At 47.3% G+C, this 21705-nt stretch overlaps 1 protein-coding gene across 4 annotated transcripts in view; it reads left to right on the forward strand.

Moving 5' to 3' along the window:
* Positions 1-6615: 6615 nt before the first annotated feature.
* The window catches only part of EEF2K (eukaryotic elongation factor 2 kinase), a 107967-nt gene continuing 92877 nt past the window's right edge, over positions 6616-21705 (forward strand). For 2 of the 4 annotated variants that reach the window (XM_075318005.1, XM_075318007.1), the window contains exons 1-2: positions 6616-6805; positions 17779-18107. In XM_075318005.1, the coding sequence (XP_075174120.1) occupies positions 17859-18107 (249 nt within the window). In that variant the 5' untranslated portion in view covers positions 6616-6805; positions 17779-17858. The remainder of the gene's footprint in view (positions 6806-17778; positions 18108-21705) is intronic. The other 2 variants (XM_075318006.1, XM_075318008.1) reach the window with 1 other exon arrangement.

Below are 21705 nucleotides of genomic sequence, written 5' to 3' on the forward strand. Positions count from 1 at the left end.
AAGTGAGTTTTATTGTTCTCAAATGTCCCTGATGGACAAGGCAGAAGAGCAAGAGTCAGTGCCCCGATCTGTAGACCCTCATTGTAATGCCGGCCTAGGCGCTAACAGCACATGTACAAAATAACTGGGGCATCTACACATTAGACCTATATTTATGACCTCCTTCTTAGATCCATAGACATTAAGATGGAGCTTTGGCCCCTAAGCAGCTATAACATCTTCAATTCTTCCTTGATGACTTTCTAGAATATTTTGGAAGATGACGGAATTTCTGCCGATGCATCTTGAAGAGCATTCGTGAGGTCAGACACGTACAGGAGGGCCAAGTTCATAGTCTCCATTCTGTTTCATCCCAAAGGTGTTGGATGGGGTTGATGTCCAGGCTCTAAGCGGCGGCTGGAGCCCTTTTGCCCGCAGGCTCTGGCCCTTGGAACTCTAGCTGTGGCGGTAGCTGTATTTCCTTTTGCTGGTCGGACGGTTGCCTTCAATCAGGTCTTGGCTGTTAGGAAAACCCTGGGGTTCCGGTCACTGACGGATTTGACCTCTAACGGCAACTCCTGGTAAGCCTGGTCGGGGTCCACAGGCCCTGCCTGTGTGTGCTGGCTTCACTTCGCTTCCCGGTTCGGTACCGGCGGGCCACCGCCCGTCCCCGGTCCTACGGTTCCGCATTGATTCGCCTCTCCTGCAGACGGCCACCACCGTCTGCCAACCTTGCTATTAGTGCCCGGGCCACACACCCAGATACGGTCAGTTTACTCCTCCACTTCTACTTCACTCCTTTCACTTGCACTTCCCTAACTGATCTGACTTCCTTTTCCCGCCTCCAGGACTGTGAACTCCTCAGTGGGTGGGGCCAACAACCTGGCTCCACCCCACCTGGTGTGGACATCAGCCCCTGGAGGGCGGCAACAAGGATTTTGTGTCTGGCTGATTTGCCTGTCTCAGGGTGGGGTTGTGTGTTGCGTACCTGTGACGACCTGGCTAGTCCAGGGCGCCACATATCCATAAAAAGTGTCATTTACAGTTTGCCACAAGCCACCTGGGAGACACAACAAACATGTGGAAGAAGGTGTTCTGGTCAGATGAAACCAAAATCGAACTTTTTGGGCACAATGTCAAATAATATGTTTGGCGTAAAAGCAACACAGCTCATCACCCTGAACACACCATCCCCACTGTCAAACATGGTGGTGGCAGCATCATGGTTTGGGCCTGCTTTTCTTCAGCAGGGACAGGGAAGATGGTTAAAATTGATGGGGAGATGGATGGAGCCAAATACAGGACCATTCTTGAAGAAAACCTGTTGGAGTCTGCAAAAGACCTGAGACTGGGACGGAGATTTGACTTCCAGCAAGAGAATGATCCCAAACATAAAGCAAAATCTACAATGAAATGGTTCACAAGTAAACATATCCAGGTGTTAGAATGGCCAAGTCACAGTCCAGACCTGAATCCAATCGAGAATCTGTGGAAAGAGCTGAAAACTGCTGTTCACAAACGCTCTCCATCCAACCTCACTCAGCTCCAGCTGTTTACAAAGGAAGAATGGGCAAGAATTTCAGTCTCTCGATGTGCAAAACTGATAGAGACATACCCCAAGAAACTTACAGCTGTAATCGCTCAAAAGGTGGCGCTACAAAGTATTAACATAAAGGGGACGAATAATATTGGACGCCCCAATTTTCAGTTTATTATTTTTTATAAAAGTTTAAAATAAGGAATAAATTTTGTTCAACTTCACAATTGTGTCCCACTTGTTGTTGATTCTTCACCATAACATTAAAAATTTTTATCTTTATGTTTGAAGCCTGAAATGTGGGAAAAGGTTGAAAAATTCAAGGGGGCCAAATACTTTTGCAAGGCACTGTATATAGCAGGATGGGGACATATATACCAGGAAGTAGCACATATTTAGTAGAAAGTAGCCCAGGATGGGGTATATTAGAACAAGACATTACTACACAATGGGGGGAAACAGCAACTTGTATATCTTTATAGGATTTAGAACGCTAAATGTAAACATATATATAAATCTGACCAACATGCGGGAATGGAGGGCCAGGTCCATCGAACGTTCGTTCCGCAACTGGGTAGAAGCATCTATAATAAAGAAAACAAATGTTACCGTTTAATGGCTATCAGCTATCTTTTACAACCGGTTAATGTTTCATTACGAGGAGAGAACAGGGTGGTCAGCAGGACGTGTTTGGGGGGTTGTTGTTATCCCTGGAGGGGGGATTGTAGACCGTGCACTTTGCACTTTGAGAACAGGTGACAAGGAACGGGAAAGAAAGAGGTAAAGACAAGCAAATAGCAAATTCTGACCAATTCTGGAGCCATCTACACAAGAGGACAATACGCAAAATATGAGCCAGATCTTATCATGTGCTTAAGCCAAAAAGGGTCTGTTACTTATAAAACCTTGTAAATCTAGGAAACCTTTCTCCAAACCTTTAGCGCACACGTGAAATCCTAGCCTGTGCTATTAGGAAGTATTACGTGAAGACCCACCCCATATGCTCCCATCCATCAGCGGCCGTGACGCAGAGCTGCGTACAGTGTGAACCTCCCCGGATCTTAACACCACAGTTATGTACATTATGCGCTTTCTGACGAATATACCTCTCATGTAACATATAACGGCATCACAGACCTGAGACAAGGTCAAAGGTGGCAGGCAAAGGTCAGATTCTGACTTCAGTCTCATTTCCAAGTCCAGATGCAGAGGTCAGGTGCTTTTTTATGATGCTTGCTTCAAATGTCAACATATTACCCATGCTGTAAATATCTACCCGGCTTATATATCTTTCCCTGACACAGCAACAAACTAAACTGGAACATTTTTAATAAAGAAACATTATGTTGGGAGAATTGCTAAAAAAAAAAAAAAATCCTAATTTTTAACCTCTGAAATATGGAACAAACTATATCAACCACAGTGAGTGGCGTAACTACAGTCTGATGTGCAAAATCCTATACCCTCTTCATAATGTAACAATGTCCCCCATCCTGTACTAATGTCACCCATCCTTGGCCCCTTCCTTCACCCGAGGCCACCTATGGCAATAATGCCCCCCATTCTGATCTCTTTGCAGTAATAATGTCCAATATTTGGTGCCTTTTCCTGTAAGAATGTTCCCCATCCTGGGCCCCTCTAATAATACTGTTCAAGATCCTGGGCCCCTTCCTGGTATAATGTCTTCCATCCTGGCCCCTTCCTGTAATAATGTCCCCATCCTGGCCCCTTCTTTGTTATAATATTCCCCATCCTGGCCCCATCTTGGTATAGCATCCTCCATCTTGACCCCTTCCTTCAATAATATCTCCATCCTGGCCCCTTCCTGGTATAATGTCTTCCATCCTGGCTCCTTCCTGTAATAATGTCCCCATCCTGGCCCCTTCTTTGTTATAATATTCCCCATCCTGGCCCCATCTTGGTATAGCATCCTCCATCTTGACCCCTTCCTTCAATAATATCTCCATCCTGGCCCCTTCCTGGTATAATGTCTTCCATCCTGGCTCCTTCCTGTAATAATGTCCCCATCCTGGCCCCTTCTTTGTTATAATATTCCCCATCCTGGCCCCATCTTGGTATAGCATCCTCCATCTTGACCCCTTCCTTCAATAATATCTCCATCCTGGCCCCTTCCTGGTATAATGTCTTCCATCCTGGTGCCTTCCTGTAATAATGTCCCTATCCTGGCCCCTTTTGTTGTTATAATATTCCCAATCCTGATTCCCTTCCTGCTATAATTTACCCTATCTTGAGAAGCTTCATGTATTAATATCCCCCATCCTGGTGTAATGTCCCCATCCTGGCCCCCTCCAGTAATATATGTCCCCCATCCTGGGCCCCCTCAGGTAATAAGGTTCCCCATACTGGGCCTCTTCCTAGAACAATGTCTCCCTTCCTGGGCACATCCTATAATAATGTTCCCCGCTCCTTCCTCTGCTTGCACAATGTGTGTCATCCTCTTCTATAGCAGACGCAGAAGCCGGCAGCTGACTTTGCTGGGCCTGCTATAGGCGACGCATGACGTCCCTGCTGTGTGCCGCCCGTAACTGGCACACTGACGTCAGCTGCTGGTCTCTGGTTGGCCAGCAGGGTGTATAGCATTGCAGGGACATAGTAGGTCTCTGCACCGCAAAACAGTTTAGCTGAATGTGCATCCTTCCATGAAACACTGGAGCTGCCGGCAAGTCACAAAGGGCCGGAGAATGACCGGAGCAATGGTGAAAACAGATGAAGGTGGCGGGAGATGAGTATTAGATAGAGGGACTGGGCGCTTACATTAAAGGGAACCTGTCACCACTTTTTCGGCCTATAAGCTGCGGCCACCACCACCGGGCTCTTATATACAGCATTCTAACATACTGTGTATAAGAGCCCAGGCCGCTGTGTAGAATGTAAAAAACACTTTATAATACTTACCTAACGGTCGCGCGGTTGGCCATATGGGCGTCTCCATTCTCCGGTGCTGGTGCCTCCTCTTTCGGCCATCTTCGTCCTCTTTCTGAAGCCTGTGTGCATGACACGGCTACGTCATACACACTCTCCGGTCCTGCGCAGGCGCACTACAATACTTTGATCTGTCCTGCTCAGGACCTGAATGCCAGCGAGTGTGGATGACGTTGGACACATTATGCACCGCAGCTTCAGAAGTTGGAGGACAAAGATGGCTGAAAGAGGCGGCGCCGGCACCGGACAACGGAGACGCCCATATGGCCAACCGCACGACCGTTAGGTAAGTATTATAAAGTGTTTTTCATGTTCTCACAGCCGCCTGGACTCTTACATGCAGCATGTTAGAATGCTGTATATAAGAGCCCGATGGTGGTGGCCGCAGCTTATACGCCAAAAAAGTGGTGACAGGTTCCCTTTAAGGGTATGTGCGCCTGCTGAGTTTTTGGTGCAGAATCTGCACCTTGTGGCAGAAAGATGCACAAACAAACACATGCGTTTTTGTGCCATGGGTTTTTAGTGATATCAATGGCTAGAGGAATTACAAAATGTAGGAAAAAAACCACCAACAATTGACATGCTGCTTTTTCTATTTGCATCCAAAACTGCAGATAAAATAAGGCTCCACTCCAATGCTGAAATAAATTAAAAAAACGCCGGCGTGCCACTTTTCAACAATGTGTTTAGTCTCCAATACTAGACCACAGCATTGGCAGGTAAGTCTATGTTCACGCATCAGTTTTTTTCCATCAGGCACAATCCGGAAAAAAACGGATAAAATGGATTTGGCGCCGGATCAGTTTTATCCCCATTGATTTGTATTAGCGCTGGATTGTGCCTGATGGCCTTGCGTTGCATCCGGCTTTTGACGGATCTGGCGTAATTACTCAATGCGGCGGCCGGATGGAAGGTCTCATTGAACGTTTTTGGTCTCTGAAAAAAAATGTAACGCACCGGATCCGGCGCGATACGGCGTGATGTACAATAGAAGCCTTTCAACACCGGATCCGGCGCGATGCGGCAAAAAAACACGGATGCGTCCGCCGGATCCGTTTTTAAACAGCATGCTCCAATTAAGGCTGCTTTCACACATCCGGTTTGAGCACTGTGGCTCAATCCGGCTGTAAAACCTATGCAACGGATGCAGCGAAAAAACCGCATCCTTTGCATAAGTTTTTACATGCGGCCCGTCCGTTTTTTTCCGGTTGCGGCACGCTACTGAGCATGCACAGTGGAAAAAACCGCATGCGGTTTTTGCCGCAGCCGGCATTCATAGGCATGCACTGGAAAATGTCCCGCATCGGCTGGATGAGGCGCGATGCGTTTTTTTTTTGCCGGACAAAAAAACGTGCCAGGCAACGTTTGATCCGGCCGCCGCATCGGCTAAATATGCCGCATGCGGCAAAAACGGGACCGAATGCAAGGCCATGCGGCACAACCCGGCACTAATAAAAGTCTATGCAGGAAAAAACGGAACCGGCAGCAAAAAAAAAAACGGTTTCGTTTTTTCAGCAAAGAGCCGGATTGTGCCGCACAGCAAAAAGCGGATGTGTGAAAGCAGCCTTATTGAAATAACGGATCCAGCAAAAAAAAAAAACGAACGACACGGATGCAAAAAAACGGATGCGCTGGATCCGGTTTTTGACGGATCAGGTATTAAAAAAAGGATCAGGCGCATCCGTTTTTGCATATTCTGCGCCGGATCCGTTGCATCAGGCACACTGATGTGTGAACGTAATGTAAATATTTTGAATAACAATCATGTTGCATTGTTGTTTGTTTTTACAACCTCTTTGCAATATCACCCATTAATTAAAGACTGAGACAACCCCATTAAATATGAGGTGCTTATGATGATCCCTGCTTGTCATATTCTTGTGTGTGAGGGGTGATGTCCCCGGGCTGCAGGATGAGATGTATACAGCAGTGACCGGAGGAAGCGCAGCACAGTCACTGCCTCGGAGGATGATTGACATGGAACGTTGGGCGGCGATAGAACGTTGGGCGGCGATAGATCGTTGGGCGGCGATAGAACGTTGGGCGGCGATAGATCGTTGGGCGGCGATAGAACGTTGGGCGGCGATAGAACGTTGGGCGGCGATAGAACGTTGGGCGGCCAGTGGGCGTGGCCTGGGCGGAGTCAGCAGCTGAGTGGCAGTAGAGCCTAGGACCTTCCTGTGCTGTGCTGCTGTAGGGGCTTATGTGAGACCACAGAGCAGGAGAGAGCACGCTGCTGACAGCCTCGTGGGCTCATTCATTAGGTACCAGTTTGTTTTGCAGTCTCCAGATCCTGCCTCCTCCAGGCTGTGCAGGAATCTCCAGGGTGTGTGCCATCTGTGCAAGGTAAGGAAGGAGCACTGTCTTATTATGTGCACTTCTGCTTGGCCTTAGCCTCATTCCAAATGCATGTGCCACACAAAGCTGTTTACCACTGGATTATGCTGGCAGGTGACAGATTGCATGGCATAGCCATATGTGCAGAGATCTGTATACAGTGGATCTTTATCATATATAATAAGGTTCTGCATATAGATCTGTTATTTTGCACAATGCAATCAGTAATAACAAATGTATCAAAACAATCTGCATGTACCATGTAACATAATGGTGACCTGTAAATAAACCCACTATACTCTGCAGGCCATAGGCGTGTTATTGTTTTTTTCCTGTGCCTATAGACCGGTCAATATTTCCTTTTATGGCCAGGACGAGCTGCAGAGAACAGCAAGGATTATTCATTTCTCCATTTTTTTTCTTCCATTTCTAGATTTTAATGATATTTTCCATTTCTTTTTCCGCCCTGGCTCGGTGCATGGGCTGCAGCAGTGTGTTGTTATTTTTCCTCTTGTGCTGCTGCTGGTGCCATGATTCCTGATGATGGACGGGCACATGGCACAACAGAAACAAGCATCAGCACAATTCGGTGACCGTCTTCGGTTAACTCTTGCTCTACCGGATGAAAAGACGTAACAAGAAGGCGATAAATATTTATATTCTTCATTATAGTTTTAAGCAAATTGAGGCTTTCATTTGATTTTCCGTATTTTACGTTTGTGGAAACGCCATTATACATCTATTTTTTTTTTTTTTTTTTTTAACGAGTGCATTTTTTTTTTATCATACATCCTTTTCTATCTGGAAAAGTTTGGTTTTGCATTAAAAAAAACCCTGACACTTCAGCTATGTGCGCACGCAGCGTATTTTTGACGCTGCGTTTTTGGCCGCATTTTGCTGCGTTTTTGATCACTGCCTTTTGCTGTGTTTTTCCAATGCATTGCATGGGTGAAAAACGCAGGAAAGAATTGACATGTCCATTTTTTTTTTTTTAGCTCAAAAACGCAGCTAAAAAAAAGTTGTGTTCGGACAGCAAAAATGAAAAGTCATAGACTTTGCTGTGGAAGCAAAATCATACAGTTATGAGCCCAAAAACGCACCCGATAAACGCGCAAAAACACCGCGAAAAACGCTCAGTGCGCACATAGCTTTAGCTTCCTGTGTTTGGGGGGGACAAAAAGCACCAAGAACACAAAAAAACAGCACCATATTGCTACGTGCAGAAAAATTGCATTTTTTTCTGCAGGTGTCTGCACCAAAATACGCAAAGCAGTCGTCTCTGATTCTTGCGTTTTTTTCCTTATTTTTTTTTTATGTTTTTAAACTCTAGGACTAAGGCCACATGCACACATTGCAGATTTGATTGCAGAAATTTCTGCACCATATCTGCTTCTCTTGGCAGGAAAAATGCAGCTGCAAAATCGTGCGTTTTGCTGCTTTTTTATACGTTTTTTGTTTTTTTTTTTTTTATTGCTTTTAATTGGGAAAACACAGAAAAAATGCAGAAAGAATTGGCATTCTGTAGATTTTTCTATTGCCCGGAAATAATCCTGCGCGTGTGCGCAACGCATCAGAATTCTCATTGACCCTGCTGGCATAAGGATTTCATTGCAGATTTGTGAACATCTACAAGCGAAAATGCAACGTGTGCACACAGCCTTAAAATCGCAATTACGTTTTTCATGCACCATAGCCTAATGTTCACATGTTTTGTTTTTGCAGTGTGCCCTTATGTGTGAATTTTGCCAAATTTTTCTTCGTACTTATTTCTTGTTTTTTTTTGTTTTTTTTTTTTTCTATCTAGTTTTTATATAAATCCCATAATATTGATATTTTTACAAGGTTGTTTTTTTTCCCCATTTCACATTTTCATACTCTTTCTCCCATATAGAAGCCTAAGGGTACTTTCACACTTGCGTTATTTTCCTTCCGTTACAATCCGCCCTTTTGGGAAACAGCGGAATCCGTTAACGGATTCTGCTGTTTCCCATAGACTTGTATGGTTGACGGATTGTACCAAAAGGAGCTGCGTTGCTTCCGCTGGGCGACGCTCCGTTGCTTCCGCCCAGCGGGAGGAACGCAGCATGTAACGTTATTTTGAGCAGCGGAATCCTCTGGATTTCACTGCGCATGCTCTTTTTTTTTTTTTTTTTTAAATCAAACTTTATTTTGGCTCGCGGTGGCCGAACGTTCAGCTGAGCGCCCGGCCGTCGGCAAGCGACAGCGCTCAGCTGAATGACCGGCCACCAGCATGCCCGGGCGCCGGCAAGTGACAGCGATCAGCTGATCACCCGGCGGCCGGCTGCAGGGAGCGATCAGCTGATCACCCGGCGGCCGGGAGCGATCAGCTGATCACCCGGCAGCCGGCTGCAGGGAGCGATCAGCTGATCACCCGGCGGCCGGGAGCGATCAGCTGATCACCCGGCGGGCGGGAGCGATCAGCTGATCACCCGGCGGCCGGCTACTGGGAGCAATCAGCTGATCACCCAGCGGCCGGCTGCAGGGAACGATCAGCTGATCGTTCACTATAGTCTGCCGCTGGTAAAACCGGGAAAAAAAAAAAAAAAAAAATCAAAACGAATTGCGTTGTTTTGCAGCATCCGTTGCATCCGTTGTGTCACTATATGCAACACATCCGTTGCATCCGTTACACAACGCAATGCAACGGATACCGTTCAACGCAAGTGTGAAAGTAGCCTAAGGGAAAACATGTTAAAAAGCGACACAACCCCTGTAAGTTTCTGATTGTGAGGCCGCGGTGTTTGGAGAGTCTTCCCGCATTGCTCGCCCCTCTACAAGTAGAAGAGGGGAGAGGTTTTCTATCTTGTGTTCTCCGTTATAATCAGCTCATGAACACTCAGATAATAGGCATTTATTATCGACCTTCTAGTACAAAACATTGTAAAGGCCTGAAGAGAGGAGGAAAAATATGCGTGTGTGTGTGTGTATGTATATATGTATGTATGTATATACGTGTGTATGTATATACGTGTGTGTGTGTGTGTGTGTATACATATGTATGTTTATGTATGTGTGTAAGTATGTGTGTATGTATATATGTGTATGTATGGGTGTATATCTGTTTATGTGTGTATGTATATACAGTATGTGTGTATGTATGTGTATATATGTATGTATATCTGTGTATGTATGTGTGTATGTATATACAGTATGTATGTATGTGTGTATATATGTGTGTATGTATGTGTATATATGTGTGTATGTATATACAGTATGTATGTGTGTATGTATGTGTACAGTATATAATTTGTAGAGTTTGTATTTATGGCTTATAAAAGTTGGGGCCGTAAACGATTTTGCACTGACACCATGCAGCTCTACACGCCCACCTATCACATGCTGAGTGAATAGCTTTCTGGGAAAATTGCCAAGGAATGACTGCGTTATTTTCTAGGTAGTTCTTAAAGTGCACCCATCAATTTAATATATTAAAAGCATGTGCTTGTAGCAATGGTTTACATAGTTTATTTACCCTAAGGGCTTCCCCCAATTGGAGGTGCAACATACATTTGATACCTGTATTGATGTGAATATATCCTGTGAGGTCTGCCAGCACTATGTGTACTGGCACTTCCTTTACCTTAGTCTTTAGATATGAGAGCCCGCCTCTGTTATGTCTATACAGTGGGACTGACAGGAGTGCAGACTTCCACCATCACTCCCTGTAACCGTGTAGCAGCTGCTGGAGACAGATTAACCTTGATAAGACAGTGGATCAAACTTTAGACGAGACATTTGGGTGCTCGCAATTTTGCTATTCATTACATTACCAGTGAGATGAGCATGAGTGTAGAAAAGACAAATAAATGAAGATTAAAGGGAGTTTCTCAGCCTCTATTCAGTATTTAAAGGGGATGTCCACTACTTGGACAACGCCTTCTCAATTGCTATATTTGCGCTTATAAATAAAAACCGTTATACTCCCCTCCAGTGCTGGCGATGTTTCGGTGATATTAGCACTGGGTCTCCCAGGGATTACGTCTGGCGATGTTTCGGTGATATTAGCACTGGGTCTCCCAGGGATCATGTAACGTTGTTATGCTGCGTAAGCCCTGCAGCAAATCAGGAACCGCTAAACCGGAAGAAGTGAGATCTGCTGCTGCTCTCTGACTTTTTCAATTACATCCAAAGGAAATGACAGGGAAGCGGCTCCGGCGCAGTCATCCCTGGAACAGAGCTGGTCTCGGAGGTCAGTGTAGGCTGCTTTTATTTCATAAGGGTCAATATATCAATTGAGAAGAGGTTGTTCCCTGCCCCTAGTAATATACTTACCAGTCTCCATCATCTGCTGTTCCCAGCGCTGCTTCGCTAGGCGAGCTTGAAGTCATATGTCAATGTAAGTCTAAGAGAAGCACATCGAGGCTCTCATAGACTCACACTAAGGGGTACTTTGCACGTTGCGACATCGCTAGCATTGGATAGCGATACCGAGCGCGATAGCACCCGCCCCCGTCGCACATGCGATATCTTGTGATAGCTGCCGTAGCGAACATTATCGCTACGGCAGCTTCACACGCACTTACCTTCCCTGCGACGTCGCTCTGGCTGGCGACCCGCCTCCTTCCTAAGGGGGCAGGTGGTGCGGCGTCACAGCGACGACACACGGCCAATAGAAGCGGAGGGGCGGAGATGAGCGGGACGTAAACATCCCACCCACCTCCTTCCTTCCTCATAGCCGGTGGACGCAGGTAAGGAGATGTTCCTCGCTCCTGCGGCTTCATACACAGCGATGTGTGCTGCCGCAGGAACGAGGAACAACATCGTATCTCCTATTGGTGCGACATTATGGAAATGACCAGCGCTACACAGATCATCGATTTTCGACGCTTTTGCGATCGTTTATTGGCGCATCTAGGCTTTACACGTTGCGACGTCATTACCAGCAGCGGATGTGCGTCACTTTCGATTTGACCCCGACGAGATCGCAGTAGCGATGTTGCAGCGTGCAAAGTACCCCTAAGAGCTTGTGACTGCTACCTCTGACTTATGGTCAGTCAGAAGATGGAGTAATAGGCCTTTGCACACGCTCATTAGATGCTTCAATACAATAAATAACCTAAAATACATGTTGATCTCCTCTTTTTTTAGTTATGATATAAAAAAAATTACCCAAATGTTTTTAAAAAAGTAAATGTAACCTAAAAACCAGATTTAATCACAAGGTCATTTCCAGATGGCACCATCCCTTTAAGTCTAGACACTTTCCATCACATCACAAAGATGTTTGACCGCATTGAGATTTGGGGCATTTTAAGGCCATGTCCATCACCCTAGATTTTTTGTCATGTTTTTTTAAACCTTTCCTGAATATTTTTTGCGTTGTGACAGGGGTGTTATCCGGGTAAAAGAGACCTCTGCCATAGGGATACCCCTGCCAAGAAGGGGTGTACTTGGCCTGGGAAAGGTTTATGTAGGGAGTAAGTGGTCTATGGTCCAATTTACCCATTGTAGGCACCTTCGGAGGTGGACATGGGTCATCCATGGACACTTTGATAGGTCTACATTTACGCAATCCAAGGATCGGTGTATTTTGTGCCCGCTCCTCTGTGGATTTTCCCCAGACGGTCTCCCTTTTATTTCTCCTAAGGAGCCTTGGTAGCCCATGGATCAAGCAGATCTCATGGCCGCCTCACTTTTCCCGCTTTCTACATATCCCTGTCAGGCTCTGACTGCTCACTTGCTTATTACGTACAATAATAGTGTTAGAACCATATGGTGTCCAAATGACTGATGTACAGTGGAAACTTGGTTAACGAGAACAATCCGTTCTGGGACTGTGCTTGTAAACCAAGTTACTCGTTCAGCAAATCAAGATTTCCCATAGGAAATCATTGCAATGCAGACAATTCATTCCACAACTTGTTAAATGTCCCATCCTGGTCCCCTATTGTGCCATTCCACACGTACAAACACATTATGCTCACCTTACCTTCCATTCCCTCGCCGGTCTCCTGGAACTTGCAGTTTGCCCGTACAAGATGTGCATCAGGTAACCAAGGCGACCGATGCCGGATCTTCTGCACTCAGTGCGCTGACATCAATGGCAGGAGCCGCTTGCTTCTGATTGGCCAGCGCGCTGCCTTTGAGTAGCGCCTGACAGCCGAAGTTCCTGCCTCGTCGGGATGGTTACCGATACACATCCTGTGGAGGGAGGACCTTCCCCTGTCAGCCGCTACTCAAAGGCAGCGCGCTGGCCAATCAGAAGCAAGCGGCTCCTGTCTTTGACGCCAGAGCGCTGGGAGCTGAAGATCCGGCATCGGTCGACTTGGTTACCCGATACATGCAAGTTCCAGGAAGCCGGCGAGGGAACGGAAGGTAAGGTGAGCATAATATTTGTGCGTGTTTGTTTGTGCGTGTTTGTTTGTGCGTGTTTGTTTGTGCGTGTTTGTTTGTGCGTGTTTGTTTGTGCGTGTTTGTTTGTGCGTGTTTGTTTGTGCGTGTTTGTTTGTGCGTGTTTGTGCGTGTTTGTTTGTGCGTGTTTGTGTGTCTGTGTGTCTGTTTGTGTGTGTCTGTTTGTGTGTGTCTGTTTGTGTGTGTGTTTGTGTGTGTGTTTGTGAGTGCTTGTGTGTGTTTGTGCGTGCTTGTATGTGTTTGTGTGTCTTTGTGTGGACTGCAAGAGCGGGTTAGAGCCCGGCGGATGTACGGAACCGGAAGTGTGTGCGGTGATTATTTTGCTCGTACAGCAAAGCTTGCTCGTAAACCGAGTTACAAATTTACAGAAAGCCTTGCTCGTTAGGCGAAATACTCGCTAACTGGGTTACTCGTTAAGCGAGGTTCCACTGTATGAATATTTATACTATAAGCAGAACTCGTACATAGACTATGCAAGATGGCGCCCATAGTGTATAATTTACTGCTTGAGAGGTAACCTTTGAAGAACGCGAGGCCTTATTATACCTTCACAATAGGACCCATTATATGACGATGCTGCTGAATTATTTACGGGAGCTTGTTTGTACCCATTTAATTGGTGTCTTTTTGCCTAACAAACTGTCCTTCTCTGGGCTTTTAATTGTCAGCTTATGCCTGACAAAAAAAAGTCAGCGCTCATCTTGGCGTGGTGACAACTACGTTCTATTGTGAGAATGAAAATATATTCTTTATGTCAGGACGATCATGGTATCTGGTTTAGAGCCTCTTATACTGTTTAACGAGGGAATTGCTTTGAGTGATTTGTAACCTAATACGACTGCCGCAGATCCCGGCACATAGTGTGCTGGAGATCACTATAGAAATCTGCTTTTAGATATTTTGGAGATTGGTAGCCACCTTGTGACCCAATATAATGCCCAAGTGTTTGCTTATAAATGAATGCGGCTATTGGTGTAGTGGTCCTGGCTTGATTATAGCTATTGTACTTATATGTTCAGTTTATCGATATGCCACATCTTTGGTGTAAAGAGTTATTTCCATCTTTATAGATGATCATTTTTGGAGACTGCTTGTAAAATTAATCAATTTTTCAATTTACTGCTTACAATTCTTGAGATATTGACACTATTTTGTTTATTGTTTTCATATTCCTGAGTTCTGTAAAGCCCCGCCCCCACCACCAATCAGTGGTGTGGGCGGGGTTACACAGCGGTCAGCATTCAGAGAACTGGTAGTTGTGCAGGAGATAAAACTGAGATTTTTATCAAAACTACAGCAAGCAGCGCAGTAAGTCATACATCGCTGGAATCGGTGTGTCTTCCCTTACATCATGCTGCTCTAAGATGGGGGAGCAAAAATCTGATGACAAATTCTCTTTAAATAGTTAATTTTGTATCTTTAACAATAATCATTGACTTCAGCAGAGTGTACTCGGCCGTTCTGCATTCCTCACATTCATCTTGTATTTCATTATGGAAAGAGGCTTTACTGGGAAGACTAGGTCAGCGACATTTACTGCAGACATAATCATAGAAAAGTACATTCTAATGAAAAGTGTCCAGACGGATTATCTGATATATAGAGTATTTTTGAGTAGAATAGAACGTTGGTTGTAAAGGATTTTGTTTTGTACTTATTAATTATATAAGTTGTTCACATGGAACGGTGGAGGGGGCCCTGCCTCATTATGTATTATCCCCTCACCTATGAATGATGACACTCTAAAGGGGGCTTTACACGCTACGACATCGCTAATGCGAACTCGTTGGGGTCACGGAATTGGTGACGCACATCCGTCCGCTTTAGCGATGCCGTTGCGTGTGACACCTATGAGCGATTTTGCATCGTTGCAAAAACGTGCCAAATCGCTCATCGGTGACATGGGGGTCCATTCTCTAATATCGTTACTGCAGCAGTAACGAAGTTGTTCCTCGATCCTGCGGCAGCACACATCGATCCGTGTGACACCGCAGGAACGAGGAAGCTCTCCTTACCTGCGTCCCGGCCGCTATGAGGAAGGAAGGAGGTGGGCGGGATGTTCGTCCGGCTCATCTCCGCCCCTCCGCTTCTATTGGGCGGCGGTTCAGTGACGTCGCTGTGACGCGGAACGAACCACCCCCTTAGAAAGGAGGCAGTTCGCCGGTCACAGCGACGTCGCCGGGCAGGTAAGTTGTGTGACGGGTCTGGGCGATGTTGTGCGGCACGGGCAGCGATTTGCCCGTGTCGCACAATAGATGGGAGCAGGTACGCTCGCTAGCGATATCGGTACAGATATCGCAGCGTGTAAAGCGGCCTTTAGGCCAGAGTCGCTCAATAGTGTTTTGCTGTATAGTTGGGGCTAGGAGAGCCACAGCTGGTCCGTATATCGTAACATGGATAGGTGAATCTAGCCTTTACACTACGATGTTTCTCCAAAAATAAGGGAGGGTCTGGTATTATTTGTGAGCTATCTCTATTTATCTATCTCTATATATACACACACACACACACATACATACATACACACACACACACACACACACACACACACCATCCTGTCTTCTCTTCTAGACACTTTTAGTTAAGAGACCTTTTGGTCACATTATGTGATGTCACAAAGGTCCTTAAGCAGTCTTATAATCAGTAAATAAACACTGAGATCCCTGTGAAATTTCTCAGTTTGCTCTCCCTAATGCCAGTCCTTCATATCAGCCTGTCTCCTGTTCAGTTCTTTAAAGGCCACGTCTCACTAAGCGACATCACTGCTGAGTCACGTTTTTTGTGATGCCACAGCGATCTTGCTAGCGATGTCGCTGTGCGTGACATCCAGCAACGACCTGGCCGGTCGTTGCTGAATGTCCTGGACCATTTTGTGGTCGTTGCTCTCCCGCTGTGAAGCACACATCGCTGTGTTTGACGGCGAGAGAGCAATGATCTGAATGTGCAGGGAGCAGGGAGCCGACTTCTGCGGACGATGGTAACCAAGGTACACATCGGGTAACCAAGCAAAGGCTTTGCTTGGTTACCCGATATTTACCTTGGTTACCAGCGTCCGCAGCTTCTAGAAGCCTGCTCCCTGCACACGTAGCCAAGGTACACATAGGGTAACTATAAGCACAGCGCTTTGCTTAGTAACCCGATGTGTACCATGGTTACGAAGCACAGCGTCGTTACACGGGTCGCTGGTGGCTGATCTCTGATCGTTGTGGAAATCTGCCTGTTTGACAGCTTACCAGCGACTATGTAGCGACGCTCCAGCGATCCCTGCCAGGTCAGATCGCTGGTGGGATCGCTGGAGCGTCCCTTAGTGTGACGGTACCTTTAGACTCCTGCAGTTAAGAGACCTTTGGTCACATGTGACTATATAGTCATCAAAGCTCCCTTAACAATCTTAACCTCAGAATACAATTGGTGAGGTTCCTAAGAGAGTGGGGCCCTGAGAAATTGCGCGGTTTGACTCCTCCTTAATGCTGGCCCTGACTGTTATTAGGGCTTATTTTTTGGAGTAGGGCTTATATTTCAGGCATACTCCAAAAATCCTGTAAAATCATGCTAGGGTTTATTGTCTGGGAAACATGGTAGTAGTCCCCAACCTTTTCTACTTCCAGAGCCACATTCAGCTCTGATAGAGGGTTTCGAGCCACATAATTGTAGATGGGTGGCAGAGGCCTTGCTCACATCTTTTTATAGACTGTTAGAATAAGCAAAATATTCCTGAATGTGCATGGCAAAGTTTGCTGTGAAAGTTCAGACCTCACTTATGGATGCCAACAGACCGGGTCATTGGGCATCGATAGGCCCTGACATTCTACGGTTCAGACCATATATCATGGTTTCTGTCCTGATGCTCGTATTGAACATTTAGTGGTAGCTTTGAGTGTTTACATGTAATTGTCAATGAAAAGAGTAGATTTGACGCATTACTGAATTGTATTATTCTAGTTCATCCCATAGTTATGTACCCTCTTACTTAGAGTGGTTATCTGGGACTTTTTTTTCCTTTTCCCCTTTCTCTGGGGCTAAGAACCTACTGGCTGATAATTAATAACTACCTGCCAGTTCTGCCCTGCGACAATCTCACCCGGCTCAGATGCCAATTCTCCTTCCTGTGACGCAAGATCGGTGGCGCAGCTCTTGTTCTTCTGTTCTGTCAGCGTGACGTCACAGGAAGCAGGAGCAGGGCGGACCACTTGGAGCTGGTGGAGATTGTCGCAGGGCAGAATAGGGGGATATTTAACAACTAAAAAAAATCCCAGATTACCCCTCTAAGGCAACCTCTTACATGTACGTAGGGTGAAAAATGGACTCTTGAGAGAGGAAGAGGACCTCCATCTTTTGGATGTAGGAATCCTAAAAGTCAATATCGATCTATTAATGAGCCTTTTCATGCGACTTTGGATAGGAAAGTATCATGTTCTTCACATCTGGTGGGACACAATGTACAATTATATATCATTTTTCAAACCATATTCAGTAAATTTTGGTCATATGCACGGGATGTACACATTACAAGACACTTATAATGATTAAACTATGTGGAATAATTTGCCCCTGGCTTTTGCAGGTGTCACATTTATGACTTGTCTTTGTTTTTGTATGTTTCTTCGTAGGCCCTCTTCTGAATGCTCATCTACAGCAGCAGTCTGGCTATTTCAGTCATTCAGCGAATAATCCCTGCTACCTGGCAAACATGGCAGACGAAGACCTCATCTTCAGCATGGAGGGTCTGGATAACTCTCACATACTGAAAGACCACTGCTCTGATTGTAACAAGGCAGACAGTGACGAGGAAGAGAACTTCTTTATCTGTCCCATCACGGATGATGTGTCATCATCTCCTCATGTGGCAAAGACGAAAAAGACCCGCTTCTTTGGCAGCCTGACCAAAGAAAATGAATACGGGACCAGCTCTTCACCCAGGAACTCCTTCAACTTCAGGGTGTGTAACAATTTACTTTTTATATATGGTGATTTGGTATTATAAGCAGGGGACAGTAATTTAGGGTTGACCTCACTCGCCACATATGCGGGTTTGTACCTGATATAAATGCCACTGAACTCTGGAGTCTCTCTTAGTTTTTCTTTTGTTCTTGTGCCTTTCCATTCCCGAGATATCCTAAAAATATCTAGTGTTGATGGCCAAAGGGGCGTATGTGAGCAACTTCATGAATATCACAGCCATTTGGTAACAAGACTAGTTTTATATACAAGGAAGAGGGGGCCATATTTCAGGAGTGGTGCGGAACGGCAACAAAAAACATCAGCGATATTCAGAATAAGAGCAGCATTTACATAAAATAAAATAATTACACATTTATGACAGCTGACAGGTCCTCTTTTACGCTGCTACTTGTTTGAGGCAGATCTACCAATCGATAATATTTCTCTCTGCGCACCTCGGTCTCTTCTTTTCCCTGCCCTCCACGGTCACTTCTCTTCTCTTCCCTGCCCTCCTTGGTCTCTTCTTTTCCCTGCCCTCCTCGGTCACTCCTCTTCTCTTCCCTACCCTCCTCGGTCTCTTCTTTTCCCTGCCTGCCTCGGTCTCTTCTCTTCCCTGCCCACCTCGGTCTCTTCTCTTCCCTGCCCTCCTTGGTCTCTTCTCTTCCCTGCCCTCCTCGCTCACTTCTCTTCTCTTCGAAGCCCTCCTTGGTCTCTTCTTTTCCCTGCCCTCCACGGTCACTCCTCTTCTCTTCCCTCCTCGGTCTCTTCTTTTCCCTGCCTGCCTCGGTCTCTTCTCTTCCCTGCCCACCTCGGTCTCTTCTCTTCCCTGCCCTCCTTGGTCTCTTCTCTTCCCTGCCCTCCTCGCTCACTTCTCTTCTCTTCGAAGCCCTCTTTGGTCTCTTCTTTTCCCTGCCCTCCTCGGTCACTCCTCTTCTCTTCCCTACCCTCCTCGGTCTCTTCTTTTCCCTGCCTGCCTCAGTCTCTTCTCTTCCCTGCCCGCCTCGGTCTCTTCTCTTCCCTGCCCACCTCGGTCTCTTCTCTTCCCTGCCCGCCTCGGTCTCTTCTCTTTCCTGCCCGCCTCGGTCTCTTCTCTTTCCTGCCTGCCTCGGTCTCTTCTCTTCCCTGCCCGCCTCGGTCTCTCTCTTCTCTTCCCTGCCCTCATCGGTCACTCCTCTTCTCTTCCCTACCCTCCTCGGTCTCTTCTCTTCCCTGCCCTCCTTGGTCTCTTCTCTTCCCTGCCCTCCTCGCTCACTTCTCTTCTCTTCGAAGCCCTCCTTGGTCTCTTCTTTTCCCTGCCCTCCTCGGTCACTCCTCTTCTCTTCCCTACCCTCCTCGGTCTCTTCTTTTCCCTGCCTGCCTCAGTCTCTTCTCTTCCCTGCCCGCCTCGGTCTCTTCTCTTCCCTGCCCACCTCGGTCTCTTCTCTTCCCTGCCCGCCTCGGTCTCTTCTCTTTCCTGCCCGCCTCGGTCTCTTCTCTTTCCTGCCCGCCTCGGTCTCTTCTCTTTCCTGCCCGCCTCGGTCTCTTCTCTTTCCTGCCCGCCTCGGTCTCTTCTCTTTCCTGCCCGCCTCGGTCTCTTCTCTTTCCTGCCCGCCTCGGTCTCTTCTCTTTCCTGCCCGCCTCGGTCTCTTCTCTTCCCTGCCCGCCTCGGTCTCTCTCTTCTCTTCCCTGCCCGCCTCGGTCTCTCTCTTCTCTTCCCTGCCCGCCTCGGTCTCTCTCTTCTCTTCCCTGCCCGCCTCGGTCTCTCTCTTCTCTTCCCTGCCCGCCTCGGTCTCTTCTCTTCCCTGCCCGCCTCGGTCTCTTCTCTTCCCTGCCCGCCTCGGTCTCTTCTCTTCCCTGCCCGCCTCGGTCTCTTCTCTTCCCTGCCCGCCTCGGTCTCTTCTGTTCTCTGCTGCTCTCCACTCGCATGGCACGTAGACCTCTAATAGTAGACCAAACGCTCCCATTATTAAGACGGCCACATACAGAGGGGTACGCTGCACTACTGTTCAGGAGTCCGAATATTATCGAACCTGGGAGTTGAGGCAGGCTGCACTTTTTTAGGGGCATAAACTTTGTATATGGGTAGATACTGTAGGTTCCTATGGGTTGTTTTTTTGTCTTTGTTCCTTTAGTGTGAATGCTGCTGTATAATGATGAGCGGTCTCTCTCTTCTCTTCCCTGCCCTCATCGGTCACTCCTCTTCTCTTCCCTACCCGCCTCGGTCTCTTCTCTTCCCTGCCCACCTCGGTCTCTTCTCTTCCCTGCCCGCCTCGGTCTCTTCTCTTCCCTGCCCGCCTCGGTCTCTTCTCTTTCCTGCCCGCCTCGGTCTCTTCTCTTCCCTGCCCGCCTCGGTCTCTTCTCTTCCCTGCCCGCCTCGGTCTCTCTCTTCTCTTCCCTGCCCGCCTCGGTCTCTCTCTTCTCTTCCCTGCCCGCCTCGGTCTCTTCTCTTCGATGCCCGCCTCGGTCTCTTCTCTTCCCTGCCCGCCTCGGTCTCTTCTCTTCCCTGCCCGCCTCGGTCTCTTCTCTTCGATGCCCGCCTCGGTCTCTTCTCTTCCCTGCCCGCCTCGGTCTCTTCTCTTCCCTGCCCGCCTCGGTCTCTTCTCTTCTCTGCTGCTCTCCACTCGCATGGCACGTAGACCTCTAATAGTAGACCAAACGCTCCCATTATTAAGACGGCCACATACAGAGGGGTACGCTGCACTACTGTTCAGGAGTCCGAATATTATCGAACCTGGGAGTTGAGGCAGGCTGCACTTTTTTAGGGGCATAAACTTTGTATATGGGTAGATACTGTAGGTTCCTATGGGTTGTTTTTTTGTCTTTGTTCCTTTAGTGTGAATGCTGCTGTATAATGATGAGCGGTCTCTCTCTTCTCTTCCCTGCCCTCATCGGTCACTCCTCTTCTCTTCCCTACCCGCCTCGGTCTCTTCTCTTCCCTGCCCGCCTCGGTCTCTTCTCTTCCCTGCCCGCTCGGTCTCTTCTCTTCCCTGCCCGCCTCGGTCTCTTCTCTTTCCTGCCCGCCTCGGTCTCTTCTCTTCCCTGCCCGCCTCGGTCTCTTCTCTTCCCTGCCCGCCTCGGTCTCTTCTCTTCCCTGCCCGCCTCGGTCTCTTCTCTTCCCTGCCCGCCTCAGTCTCTCTCTTCTCTTCCCTGCCCGCCTCGGTCTCTCTCTTCTCTTCCCTGCCCGCCTCGGTCTCTTCTCTTCGATGCCCGCCTCGGTCTCTTCTCTTCCCTGCCCGCCTCGGTCTCTTCTCTTCCCTGCCCGCCTCGGTCTCTTCTCTTCGATGCCCGCCTCGGTCTCTTCTCTTCCCTGCCCGCCTCGGTCTCTTCTCTTCCCTGCCCGCCTCGGTCTCTTCTCTTCTCTGCTGCTCTCCACTCGCATGGCACGTAGACCTCTAATAGTAGACCAAACGCTCCCATTATTAAGACGGCCACATACAGAGGGGTACGCTGCACTACTGTTCAGGAGTCCGAATATTATCGAACCTGGGAGTTGAGGCAGGCTGCACTTTTTTAGGGGCATAAACTTTGTATATGGGTAGATACTGTAGGTTCCTATGGGTTGTTTTTTTGTCTTTGTTCCTTTAGTGTGAATGCTGCTGTATAATGATGAGCGGTCT

Source organism: Anomaloglossus baeobatrachus, chromosome 7 (assembly GCF_048569485.1).
Source record: "Anomaloglossus baeobatrachus isolate aAnoBae1 chromosome 7, aAnoBae1.hap1, whole genome shotgun sequence".
Taxonomy (NCBI): domain Eukaryota; kingdom Metazoa; phylum Chordata; class Amphibia; order Anura; family Aromobatidae; genus Anomaloglossus; species Anomaloglossus baeobatrachus.